At 38.6% G+C, this 14,647-nt stretch overlaps 1 protein-coding gene across 1 annotated transcript in view; it reads right to left on the minus strand.

Annotated features, from left to right (window-relative positions):
- Positions 1–307: 307 nt before the first annotated feature.
- The window catches only part of LOC125486850 (Golgi-specific brefeldin A-resistance guanine nucleotide exchange factor 1-like), a 21,680-nt gene continuing 7,340 nt past the window's right edge, over positions 308–14,647 (minus strand). Inside the window, exons 3-7 of the mRNA XM_048616206.1 lie at positions 13,293–13,495; positions 11,107–11,230; positions 10,265–10,390; positions 5,792–5,874; positions 308–548 (exon numbers count right to left, since the gene is read on the minus strand). Of these exons, the coding sequence (XP_048472163.1) occupies positions 308–548; positions 5,792–5,874; positions 10,265–10,390; positions 11,107–11,230; positions 13,293–13,495 (777 nt within the window). The remainder of the gene's footprint in view (positions 549–5,791; positions 5,875–10,264; positions 10,391–11,106; positions 11,231–13,292; positions 13,496–14,647) is intronic.

Here is a 14,647-nt window from a genome sequence, read left to right on the forward strand (position 1 = left end):
AAGATTCAATATGTGGTTGGTCTTACAGAAAAATTACCTAACTGGAGAAAGTTACAACTCAAAACTGCTAGAGCAGTCAATGTTGGAAACAGTTTTAGTTGGAATAAGGAACACACACACACACACAAACACACTCGTCACTGCTCCACACAGAATTCACTCATACCATGCCTGAATTTTTGTAGTGCTTCATCTACATACATCCTTTGGGCAAACATGAATTCCTGCTTGCTATTGTGGAGTTTCCTCATTCATAAAAAAAGATTATTGTTTATGTTGCCATTTCTAGACTAACTCTTCAAAACCTTTACCTGAAACCAGATATTGCTTTCTGTATTATTGTTTCATCTAAGCTCTTGTCAAAAACATAAGAAAGTGCAGCTATGGTGGGACCCCAAGTCATGGTGAATAGATCATGATCGTAGGTTCCTGGGGGTACGTGGAGGAAAATGCCTTCTGGTGAGCTCCCACGATTCAAGAGAACATTCCATATATAGTTCTCCTTCACAAAACCAGTTTGCTCCTCTGGCATCACAATCTCATCGTTCCTGTTGTAAAGGGATGCAAATCATTTTACGTACTGTACCAATTTCATATAGCAACCAAATAAAGGTGTATTACATTTGCACAGAAAATAATAAGCAAATTTTCTTTGAGCCTATTTCCCAACTATCATTTGATCCCCAAAGTGAAAATTTTTCCACACAAATTTTGTAGAAGTTTCAATTGAGATGATGTGGAGGTGCCGATGTTGGACTGGGGTGGACAAGGTCAGCAGTCACACGACACCAGGTTGTAGTCCAATAGGTTTATTTGAAAGCACAAGCTTTCTGAGCCTTGCTCCTTCTTCAGGTGTTAGTGAGAGACGTAGCACCAGACACAGAATTTATAAGTAGAAGATCAAAGGGTCACACCACTGATGACAATGTATTAAACAAACCGAAGATGCTGTTAAATCTTTAATCAGTTAGAAGGTTTTGATTGATTAATATATACAAGTAAATCCCCGAATTCCTTTCAAGTCACTGTCCTGAGAGAACTAAAGAATTTATCACTATAAAGAAAAGGTGACATTTTAGGTCAGACAATGCATGTTAGGTGTGAGGCCTTGTTTAGAATCCGTTTGTGTTTTGGTTTGGAGTCAGACTGGCTTTATTTCTAACATAGGAACTTATAAAACGCCACATTCACTGATCATCTATAAATTGTGTACTTTTTGAAAATAGAATGCATCTGCAAGTACAAATTCACCCCATAGAATCACAGGTGCACGTGCGTGGGGGCTTGGGGGGAGAAACAGGGGGAAGAGAGAGAAAGGGGTGTGGGGGGGAAAGAGGAGGGAGGGGGGGAGGTGGGGGGGAAGAGGAGAGGGACAGGGTTGGGGGGGGGGGGGGAGGAGGGGGGGGGGGGGGGGGGGAGAGTGAGAGTACGTGTGAGAGGGGGAGAATGTGTGAGTGAGAGAGAGAAAGAAAGAAAGAGTGAGAGACTGTGTGAGAGACAGAGAGAGAGCGAGAGAGTGTGAGAGACTGTGTGAAAGAGAGTATGTGCGCGCGCATGTGTGCATGGACAGCCTCAACCGGGATCTTGGGTTCACGTTGCACTACAGGTGACCCCACCACACAATACACACACTCTCTCTCCGCCGCCTCCCCACTCTCTCTCCGCCGCCTCCCCCCACTCTCTCTCCGCCGTCTCCCCCCACTCCCCACTCTCTCTTTCTCACACACACACAAATCTATGGGGTGAATTTATTTTTGCACCTCCATTCTATTTTGTTCAAAAAGCACACAATTTATAGACAGTCGGTCGACATGGTGTTTTATAAATTCCTACTTTAGAAGTAAAACCGGTCTGACTCCAAACTAAACCACAAACAGATTCTTAAAAAAAAAAACAAGGCCTCACATCTAAAATGCATTGTCTGACCTAAAATGTCATTTCTTTTTTGCACTGATAAAACCTGTAGTTCTCTCAGGACAGTGACTTGAAAGGATTTCAGCGATTTTCATATACATACTACTCAGGTAAAACCTTCCAAATGATTGAAGATTTACAAGCATCTTAGGTTTGTTTAATACATCTTCATCAGTGGTGTGACGTTTTGATATTTTATTTGTAAATTCTGTGTCTGATACTACTTCTCTCTCTAACAGTTGAAGGAGGAGCGAGGCTCCGAAAGCTTGTATTTTCAAATAAAATTCTTGGGCTATAACCTAGTGCCGTGTGATTTCTGACCTTTCAATTGAGGGCATGGAAAATTACAGTGACACATTTATTTTCCAATTTGATACTATACATATCAGATTATACAGATAAATTCGGAACAATGAACAGTCAAACAGACCCAAATTAAACCCCCTAAAAAACGACATCAATCATTGCTGTATTAAAGTCTCTGCAACAATAAGACATACCAATTAAAATCATATTTGTTTGCCATGTTTTGCAAATTGTTCTGTATTCTACCAATCTAATTACAACTATTTCAGTCTTTTGGTTAAATGTTTAAACCAACATTAAATGAGCAGCTATGAATCTATTAAGATATGATGTTAAGAAATGCTGTCAGGTTATTGGGTAAATCTTTCATCTACTGTTATACTGAGCCCTACTGCCGAAAAAATGTTCAGTTTCAATCACTGAAGTGTTTTCAAATCAGCCATCGGTACTTCCTGATAAAAGTCAATAAAGCAAGCATGTTAGGTTTCACTTTTCATGGAGAAATGGGCCAAAATTCATTCTGAGAACACTGGTAAAAATCCTATAACCCGCACGATAACAAGAATTTAACATATTCGGTAACCATTAACTGATGTTCTTGGTCACTGGCTTAGGTTCAAAGGCTATTTTTGGTGATTTTCTTGCTCATTTTTCAGGTTTTATTAAAACTAATTCAAAAGTTTTGTGCAGTTTATCAGGTTGGCAAATGAAAGCATCCTAACTTTAAATCTTCAACTCCAATAGCGGATTGTACAAAATATTCAATTCATGTGTCCCTACATAACAAGAGCAGCTAAAGTTAGAAATTAATTCATTGAATGCAAATGCTTTGGAATGATCTACAGATTTGTAAGTTGCTATATAAATACGTAGTCTTACTTCCGAGTTAATTTTAGAAAATGTAAAATGTTCCCATGAGTAAACAACCCTCATTAATCTCTGTAGGTGGTGCAGATAAGTGTCTTTAAATGCTAAATACAAAAGTAAAGTAACTTTCAATATTTGTGAATTGCATGTGTTCCCAGATTACAACCATTTTAGGCTAAACATCCTGAATCACAGGCATTTTATGCTCTTAAAACTTTAAAGTAATCAATACCTCGCATTAGGCCAAATTAAAAGTTTTCTTCACTAAATTTCTAGAATCGTTGGCATGTTCTTCCTTTCCTAAGATTTTACATGAATTTAAAAACATTGAACTATGTATAAATGTGTGAACCATTTGGTATACATGGCCAATAACTCCTATGATAGAAAGATAACAATATAAATAGCTTGCAAACATCTGACTGGCTTTTCCAACAACTTTAGTATTACCCTGTTCTATTTTTAAAATTACATCACAGCTACACAGGTTTATGAGGAACACAAACTATACCAAATGCCAGCAGTCAAATATTAATTTAGCTTGTTATGTGGTTATTCATACATGCAAGGTGGTCTTTCATTTGTTACAATAGTGAAGTGAATTAAATACAGTTTTTACATTTCTAAAGCAGGTCAGGGGTTCTCCCTCACTAACTATGATTGAGCTCTCTTTAAAGGTAACATTCCATCCTTTTATCAACTGAAAAATCAGTATTACCCTTAGAATTGCTTCTTTCTTTAAAATCGATTACTTTATAATGTTATACCAACAATTCACAGAATGTGAAACCATACAACAAATCAGACGTAGCCATTCAGCCCATAAAGTCTGCTTTGCCATTCAATGAGATCATGGTAGATTTGACAATCCTCAACTCCTCATTCCTGCCTTTTCACTGTAGCCACTCGATTCCCTTACTGATTAAAGGTCTGCCTATCTCAGCCTTGAATATTCACCACTTTCTGAGAGAAGGCATTCCTCCTCAATTTTGTCTGAAATGGGCAAAAACTTATTTTGAGATTATGCCCTCTGATCTTAGACTCTCCCACAGGTAGAAGCAACCTTTCTGCATCTGTCCCAACAAATAATAAAGGCTCTACTCATTTGTCTAAATTCAAGTGAGTATAAGCCTAACCTAATCAATCTCTCTTCATAAGAAAATCCCTCTGGGGGCCCTCGTGTTATCCAGTGGTAATGTCCTCATCCCTGGCTCGGGAGGCCCAGGTTCAAGTCCCACCTGCTCCAGAGGTGTGTAATAACATTAGGTTGATTAGAAAAATAGGTAAATTAAAAAAAAAGAAAATCCCTCCAACCTTGGATCAATCTAATGAATCTCCTCTACACTGCCTCCATTGCCCTTACCCCTGGAAATTTACAAGGGGATCAAAACACAACATTCCAGGTGGGGTGTGGCTTGTCCCTTGTACAGTTTTAGCAAGCCTTCCCTATTTTTGTACTCCATCCCTTTTGAAATAAAGGCCAACAGTCCATTTGCTTTCCCTACTATCTTCTAATCTTGGATACTAGCTTTTTGAGATTCATTCATCACGACCTCCAGATCCTCTGTGCAATAATTTTCTACAGTCAAATAATATTCAAATAATATTCAGTTCTTCTATTCTTCTTACCGAAGTGCTTCAATTGTCCTGTATCATATTCCATTTCCAGATTTTTGCTCATTTATTTAACCATTCTACTACAGTGATTAAATATGGCGAGTGGTACAACACAAAGTTCAACAAATCAGGAAATTTGAAGCTTGATCCATTGCCTTTGCCGAGTTCTCCCCAAAGGCATGTTAGTAAGTAAAGGCACTGTTTTTGCGTTAACTTACGTTAGTTAAGAAACTGAGCTGTGCCTGACTTTCTACAATCTCCTCAGACATGTGGAAAATCGTATGCAGGGACACCCTGACTGAATCAGGCAGTATTGTAGATCTCTCAGTAAAGTTTTGACTGTAGGGTAGTTGCAAGGCTGGAAACAGAAGCTACAGATCAATCTGGTGCACTTACGCTGACAAAGCACCGTTCGAAGTTTAAATCTACAGTAAACATGGGAGAAGAGAAATAGCCTAAATTTGGAGTAACTGAATGACAGACCTACAAATACAGAACCCAGAACTGTCAACACCTCTGACCTCTACATCAAATCATCAGACGCCCTATCTCCAGCATTCAGCAAAAGCAATGACACTAATTCCCACCTTGACCAGCAGTCATTGCCACTCTGCTTCTACCTGAACTGCAAAGCTGTTGCCCTCAAATGAAAGGGTTGTAAAAGAAGGGAAGGGATGGTGAGAAAGTAGTGAGGGATAGAGACAGGATTAAATCTGAGCAAAGAGAGTAAGAGCAATTGAAGGTGCATTTGCAGACAGACAACATCGATTCATGATGAAATAATTTTTGGTTCATTTTTCCAGCAAAATTTGAAAGGAAATTTTACTTGTTATAATTTTCAAAAGCACAAGCTATCCAGATGGGGGTTTCACCTGGACTATGAATAAAAGCACAGTCCTTATAAGTATCCCTGTAGTTGCCTGCATTATTCTCTCTCGAATATTACTATAAATCAGTCTGCCTAAACATAAGTAAAACGTGATCTAGAAAATCCTTGAGAAAAATTAGAAGATTTTACCTGTTGTCTGCATTACTGGTTCAATTAAAATCTGCCTAGCAGTATAAGCTGTTAGTGAAACAAACTTACTTGATTGCATTATATATGTCCTCTAACATATCTTGATCAAAATCTTTAGAGCCATTAACTCCTTTCAAATTCTTTTTGAATTGCTGCAAGAAAAAAAAAGATAACCAAAAAGAATAAAAATTATTGGTGCAAATCACAAAGGTCAGCCATTACTTACCCAAAGAACATTAAAAAAGGGGGTGGATAAGACATACATGCAAAATTCTTGTAAAGTCACTTCAATGTAGTAATATTGAACAATATCACTCAGTTTCCTTACTATAAACAACATGAAGGGCAGGTGCAGTCCTTGTACACATTTGAGCTTTCAGTTAATTAAAATGATTTCATGGAACAGGTCAAGCAGGCGATCTGATGAAACACTGCACCATTTTAGGTATGTAAAGGGATTTAAAAGCTTATGCTATAGCGAACAAATGTAATTACTTCAGAATTTATTAGACATAGCTTTCGCTGGAGATATTAGAAGGTGGACTTCAGTGTTGATCTTTGTAACATTGGTAAAATTAAACCTTCTTCATCTATCCATTAGGTTATACCATTTAATTAAGTCAGAGATCTTGCATAATTATTAGACATAATGCCAGCCCATCAGAGCTGAGAATGGACATCAAAGACTATTCCTTCAAAAGTCAAATCCATTAGTTTTAAATGGTTACATTTTACTTGGAGCAGGGAGTGCTAAAATTGTTGACTAATTACATTGCAGACAACAAGAAGAAAATTCTTGAAAAAAGTTAATCCTCTCAGGTATTAACAACATTGCAGTGTTTTATGTTGTGTAACTCCAGAGAAGTAACACACTGCTTAAATTTAATTTGCGTTGGACTATGCAGTAATCAACTTTTAAAGATTCAAATGACGTTGCAGTACCTTAACTTCGAATGGTAGTAATGCTACCTCCAAGTCAGATCATGATAGGATCAGACCCTACGAGGGCTGTAAAAGTAGATCTAGGCTGACAATTTCATACAAAGGTGGCAACTGCAGAATTGTTGACCAATGGTCACCCTTCAGATTAGATGTTAGGCCAAGGCCCCATCTATGCGATCAGATCCCATGACACTTTGAGGGGTTTGATCAAATATCCTGAGCCATTTGCAGTTAGAGGTTACTGATCCATGGAAAATTAACTGCCATGCATGTTTACTAAACAATGACTATAAAAGTAATTAACTGGCTTCAAAGACACTGCCATATCCTAATTGTATGGAAGGCATCATAGTAAAATATTAATTTTACCTTCTGAAAAAGAGCCATCATCCAAATTCAACAGAACTGCCCAGTGTGTAGGAACAGGCCTTTTGGCCCACCAAGACTGCGCCAACACATGATGCCTTTCTAAACTAAAAACCTTTGGCCTCTATTCCCTGTCAATTTACATATCTGTCAAGATGCCTCTTAAACATTGCTACTGCATCTGCATCCACCTCCACCACCTCCTCTGGCAGTGCATTCCAGGCACTTACCACCCAGTGTGTTTAAAAAAAAAAAATTGCCTCTCGTATCTCCTTCCAACTTATCTCCTTGAACTTAAACCTAATAGTAATTGACTTTTCTGCTCTGGGAAAAAGACTCCCGACTATCCATTCTATCCACCCCTCTCATAATTTTGTAAATTTCTATCAGGTCACCCCTTCATTCTTCAACGCCCAAGGGAAAACCATGTTTGTTCGATCTCTCCTCATAGATAATAGCCTCCAAACCACTTCTGGCAAACCATTTCTGCAGTCTGTCCCAAGTCTCCACATCCTTCTTGTAGGGTAGTGACCAGAACTGTACACAATATTCCAAACGTGGCCTAAATTTCTATACAGTTGCAACAGAACTTGCCAATTTTTGTACTCTATGCCTGATCAGTAAAAGCAAGTATATTATACGCCTTCTTGATCACCTTATCCACTTCTGCTGCCACTTTCAGGGAACTGTGGACCTGTATACTTAGTAACATCGACATACAGAGGGATCTAAAAGTTCTACCATTTATTGTGTACTTCCGCTTGCATTAGATGGTGCAAAGTGCATAATCTCACATTTGTCTGGGTTAAACTCTATCTGCCATTTCTTTCCCCAAGTCTCCAGTCTATCCATAACCTGCTGCATTCTCTAGCAATCCTCCTCACTACCTGCAGCTCTCCTAATCTCTGTGTCATCTGCAAGCTTACTGATCAGGCCACCTACATACTCTTCCAAATCATTTATACATTGATCACAAGTGACACTGGTCCCAGCATTGATCCCTGCGGAACACCACTGATCACAGGTCTCCAGTCAGAAAAACACCCCTCCATTGCTACTCTGTCTTCTACCACTAAGCCAGTTCTGTATCCATTTTACCAGTTAATTGCATACCCCATGTGGCTTCACCTTTTCTAACAGCTTGCCATTGGAGACCTTGTCAAAGGCCTCACTAAAGTCCAAAAGACAACATCTACCACCCTGCCCTCAACCATCTTTGTCATTTCCTCAAAAAATTCAATCATGTTTGAGAGGCAACTGCCCCCACACAAAGCCACGTTCCCTTTTGTTAATGAGTCTATGTTTTCTCCAAATGCGAGTAAATCCTCTCCCTACGAATCATCTCCAATAACTTCCCTGCCAATGATGTAAGGCTCACCGGCCTGTAATTACCCATGTTACCACTGTTGCCCTTCTTAAACAAAGGAACAATGTTGGCTAATCTCCTCTGGGACCTCTTCTGTGACTAAATAAGCTATAAAGATGTCGTACACGGCCCCAGCAATTTCCTCATCTGCCTCCCTCAGCATTCTGGGATAGGTCCCATCAGGTCCTGGGGGCTTGTCTACCTTAATGCTTTTAAAAACATCTAACAACTTTTTTCTAAATCTTGACATGCCCCAGAATAACAACATACCACTCCCAAGACTCACCATCCACCATGTCCTTCTCCTTCATGCATACCGATGCAGAGTATTCATTAAACCCTCACCCACTTCCTCCAGGGCCACACATAAATTCCCTCCTTGTCCTTCAGGCGACCTACCCTTTCCCTTGCTTTCCTCTTGCTCCTTATATATGTAAAAAACATGTTGGAATTTTCCTTAGTAAATGTCTTTGGTGCACAGGACTAAGTCCTAATTTGAGTTCTTTCCTGCTATCTTTGTATTCTTTGAGGGCTCTTTCTGTTTTCAGTTTCCTAAACCTTAAATATGCCTCCTTTTTTGTTCCGACTGAGCTCTCAATTTCTCTTGTCATCCAATGCTCCCAAATCTTGCCATGCTTATTCTTCATTTTCACTGGAACTTGCTGTTCCTGAACTCTAATCAACTGGCCTTTAAAAGATTCCCACGTGCCAGATTTGGATTTATCCTCAAACAGCTGTCTCAGTTTACATTCCCCAGTTCCTGCCTAATATTGTGGTAGTTAGCCTTCCCCCAGTTTAGCACTTTCACCTGAAAAACTTCCAGAATTACCGTCATTGTTCCCGAAATGCTCCCCGAAACTTCAAGCACCTGGCCAGGTTCATTCCCTAGTACCAGGTTTAGTATGGCCCCTTCCCTAGTTGGACTATTTATGTATTGTTTCAAAAAAATCCATCCTGGACGTACCTAATAAATTCTTTCCCATCCAAGCTCCTGGCACTCTGAGTCCCAGTCAATTTAGCGGAAGTTGAAATCACACACTAAACCTGTTGTTTTTACGATTTTCTATAATCTGTCCACATATCTGCTCCTTTAACACTTGCTGGTAGTTGGCAGGCCTGTAGTACAATCCCAAAGTGATTGCTTCCTTCCCATTCCTGAGCTCTACCCATTTGGTCTAGCTGGATGAGCCTTCCCAAGTGTCCTCCCTTAGTACAGTATTGTGGAATACAATTGTATATTGAGAAAATGTATTGACCTGCTCAGCTACCAACTTGCAATGAAACCCAGAAATGCAAACACAAAACACAAGAAAGATATTGCAAAATGCAGTCTCTTCAACTAAAACTAACTTTTCTTAATAGCCATATGACAACATTACTGGGTTAAATCTTCCTGAAGGGATGGCAATACTCCTTGCAAATTACATTGCATGAATTGTCCTTAACCGACCATGAATGTTAACAGAAACACTGATCTAAAACAATGTGAACAAAATAGCAAGCATCTTGACGTGCCAACAATACGTAACAAGTGGTAAGAGCCCTTTAAACCATTAATTAAGATTCTGAGCCATGGGATATTGAAAGCCCCCTTTCCTGAATTAGCTGCAATTTAAAAGTGACAATTGGTTCAGATGTTAATCATACATATCAAACTACAAATTAACCACAGCACAATGCTCTAATGCAAATCAAAACTCTCAAGTAGTTTTTCTGTCCATCATTTCTTCTATGATGACAAAATTCAGTCTTCAATCATTATTCAAGAATGGACACAGTCTTTTGTAAACATGCAGCTGCCATGAAATGGCATAAATAAATAAATATTTGCAAAAGACATTTACCAATATTGCATTGGATTCACTCACCTCTGATGTCATTGGTACATTTTGCTTACGAACATTGTGATTGTGTTGGTCTGTATTGAGCATTATTACAGCATAGGCAAGTGCAAAGCAGGCATCATTGTTGGAAAACGGTGAGCCATTAATTTTCTGTAAAGAGAAAGTGGCAAATCTAGAAATTTCGCAATCAAAACAACAACAGGCTCAAAAGAATATTTTTAAATAGTACGAACACGCAGGTACCTACTATAATAAACAAAGTCGTGCTTTGCTTGAGTTACACAAGGTTTGCTTTTTCTTCTAATAATAACCACTTAAAACTCACAGCCAGTGACTGTGATGACTTGTCATTTTGATTGTTCTCAAATGCAGCAGGATATAAAAATAAAATTGAGCCAACTTTGTCCTCACTTTGTAGTGAGAATACAATGCACTGTGCAATTATTCAAAAAAAAAAGTGCTGGATAAAATCAACAGGTCTTGCAGCATCCATAGATTTCTTTAGCACATTCTACTTTTATTTCAGATCTCCAACATTTACATCACTGTAGCTTTTATTTGAGCAATAAATTCAGTTACTTTTACCCAAAACAAAATCCAGATCAATTTAGTATTTTTTCAGTTCAGGAATATTTTTTTCAAAAATATTTAAATTAATACTGTAAGTATTTTGAATGTAGAATCTAGACTTAATAGTCTGGAAGATCCACCAACAGTGTAAAGATAGAGACATTCAAGGATCTCTGTAATGCTGGTTATAGCTACCAGCAAGAACTTACACAATTACATTTTTCCGCAGAACTACTTTCATCAAACAAGTTTTGAAATGCTCACAACATTTTCGCTTCAGTTTGCGGAGTACATACATGCCAATGATCTGTGAAGACTTCTAATAGTCTGTGAATGACAGGGGCTTCACCAGGGAGTCTGAAGGCTTCTAGATAGGAGCGCAACGCCTCATCAACTCTCAATCCTTGGAAAGTAAATGTCCTAGTGTTTAAACATCCATAGTCAGTAACTGTAACGTAAGAATTAACATTCAAGTCCTTTAATCTGTTAATCTTTACAGTACGGAACATCATAAGACGAGCATTGGCACTTTTTTTGTGCAATAATAACCTACAATTCGAGATTGCAGAAAAATATTACTTTAAATAGTTATTTACAAAGGATAAACCAATTAATGCATGTTAAGCACAGACTTGCTTTGTGGTAGGTTTGCTTCATATTGTAGAAATAGCAAAAGACACCATTGCAGAATTTAAAACAGAAGAATTAAAAAGATAAAATGTAATGGAACTTTGATTCAAAGAACTTCCCACATACAATTAATTTGCCTTTCATTCAATGTCCAATTTACTCAATTTTTTGTTTTAAAATCACTAAATTCACATTTTATTGCTACTTGACAGATTGGTTCAAAGTATTGCAGTTTAATTCTGTCAGTACAAAACAACTTCAATCTCAGCCCACTGCACATGCAACGCCAAATAGATCAAAATCTCCTCCTCACAGGAGATATCCTTAACTTCACTCTTGCATTTCAACCCCATAGAGACCTACCATTCAATGTTACCTCATATTTCCTTGCTGAGAGTCTGTCAGAAAAACAGCACCAATCATTGGTGATCAGAATGTAATTTAGCTAACATCTTATGTGAACCACTAGTTGCAGAGTGAAATTTTTTACCACTCTACAGAACAAAGTAATGCAATTTGCAGTGGCAAACAGCCCTACAGAAGTTCTCAGCATTTAGGAAGTATTTAAATGTTAATATATTAACTGCACTCTGAACAGCTCATGTTCGCTTTCCTGACATAGCCATTAAACAGTAGCCATAATTTGTAAGAAGTTCAGCTGTATACAAGAAGTAAATATCTCAAAACACCTTTTCCAAGTTAACTCTTGCATCGAGCACACCTCTTTGATACATGTTTACCAAAGGAAAATGTGCATCTGTATTAAGGTAGGAACAGAAAAAGATGAACAGAACTGTTGGCTGGACAACCAGCTGCACCCAAGGACTTGAAATGCACGATGCATTCACATTAATCAGCAGAATTGGTGAAACATGATTCTCTCCAATGGATAACATTGAGAATTGCTGTCAATGCACCAGAAAAATAAATTGTAGGTAATTAACAGAATTTGTTTTTACTCTTTCAAAAGCCCTTGAACTAATTTGTTTACTAGGCCATTTCAGAAGGCAGTTAAGAGTCCATCACATCACTGTGGGTCTGGAGTCACATGTAGGTCAGATCAGGTAAGGAAGGCAGATTTCTTCCCGAAAGGCCATTAATGCACGAGATGGATTTCTGCAACAGTCAACGATGGTAGTCATTGTCACTGCTACTCAGATTAATTTTCAGTTGCAGATTTTTGAATCGAATTTACATTCCACCAACTGCCCTGGGGAATGTGAACCTATGTCATCAGACCATTAGCCTAGGCCTCTAGATTACATGTCCAACAACATTAACACTATGCCATCATCAAACAAAATTAACAGCAATCAATTACGTATATCCAGAAACTGGTATCTGCTGGAATCAGTGGTGTTTGTTCACTACTGCAAACATAAGAACATAAGAACTAGGAGCAGGAGTAGGCCGTCCAGCCCTTCGAGCCTGCTCCGCCATTCAATAAGATCATGGCTGATCTTTTCGTGGACTCAGATCCACTTACCCGCGTTCGCACAGTATCCCTTAATTCCGTTATTGTTCAAAAAAATATCTACCTTATCTTTAAAAACGTTTACTGAAGTAGCGTCAACTACTTCACTGGGCAAGGAATTCCACAGATTAACAACCCTCTGGGTGAAGAAGTTCCTTCTCAAGTCAGTAAACTTAGCTAAAGGATTCGCAAAAGTGAAGGGGGGCAGGTAGTCATGCCAATAGTTGCTATTTGAAACAAAGCCTGTTTTTGTTTATCCTGTGACACCAAGGACTTCCTCATGGACCTAATTTTTAGGTAGTATTTGCATATTTCACAGATTACTCATTATACATGAAAGCACATATGTTAACAAATATTCAAAAGTAGTTTCGATACCCAACAAAACTGTCCAAGAGTTCCATGCTCTTCCGATCACTGATAAATTCGCCAATCATTTTTTTGTCTAGTCGTGGATTTTCCCTGAGCCACTGAGCGACTTCACTATTGTCCATGGGGGATGCAAGCAGGCCGTTCTCCTGAAGAAACTGAATGCCTTTTTTCGGTTTCTGGTTAAATTGTTCTGTTCCAGTAATAAGCAACTTAAGGGAAGGAAAACAAAACAAAACCTTATATCTGAAGTATGTAAATATGCTTTTTATATTCCAAAATTCAATTTTTTACTACTGCATTTCTGCAGTTTTGACACAACTACTCAGAACTGACACTGCCTCACTAATGCTGCTCTCCAGTCAATGAAGAGTCATTTTGTTACATTCAAATGCTACTTAAATGACATTGCCCATAATGAGGCCATGCTTTGCTAAATTCAAAAAGTTAAAACCAATCCACCGGGGACTTACAAAATATTTTGATTTGTAATAAAACAGGCTGAAAAGACAATTTGACATGAGACTGCCTCCCCAAGCTGGTTTCACAAAACCTTTAACTGCATTAACTCATGCTTAGAACAGTTAAATTAACTATTTAAGTGACAGACTGCACAACAGAGGTAGTGAGGTATCTACAGAGATAGTGGATGCATTGATTGTAATTTTACAAAAATCACTGGTCTCTGGATGGAAACTGTTAATGTGACACCCTATTTCAAAACAGGGGCAAAAATGGGTAACTGTAGGCTGATTAGCCTAACATCGATTGCTAGAAAAGTATTAGAATCAATTAAGTAACAGCAGACATTTGGAAAATCATAATCTAATCAAGCAGAGTCAGCATGGATTCACGAAGGGGAACCATATCTCACTAACTTCTTACAGTTTTTCAAGAAGTCTCAACCGGAGTGGACAGACGGAAACCAGTACACGTATTGTCTGTGGACTTCCAGAAGGCGTGTGACAAGTTACCTCGCAAAAGATTAAGTCATAAGCCAAGCGCCCACAGTCTTGATAATAATATAATGATATGGATACAGAATTGGTTCCTGAGCAGGCAAGAGAGTGGGGATAAGGGGTTCTTGTTCAGGTTTGTGACCTGTGACTAGTGGGCCTCCATAGGGATTAGTGCTGGAACTGCAACTGCTTATAATATATATTAATTACTTGGAAGAAGGAAGTGAATGTATTCTAGCCAAATTTGCAGGTTGCGAGAGGGATACAAATAGTTCACGGAGAGATATTGAGATAACAAGGTGTAGAGCTGGATGAACACAGCAGGCCAAGCAGCATCAGAGGAGCAGGAAAGCTGACATTTCGGGCCTAGACCCTTCTTCAGAAAAAGGGTCTGAAGAAGGGTCT

This window comes from Rhincodon typus, chromosome 34, assembly GCF_021869965.1.
Source record: "Rhincodon typus isolate 14 chromosome 34, sRhiTyp1.1, whole genome shotgun sequence".
Lineage (NCBI taxonomy): Eukaryota > Metazoa > Chordata > Chondrichthyes > Orectolobiformes > Rhincodontidae > Rhincodon > Rhincodon typus.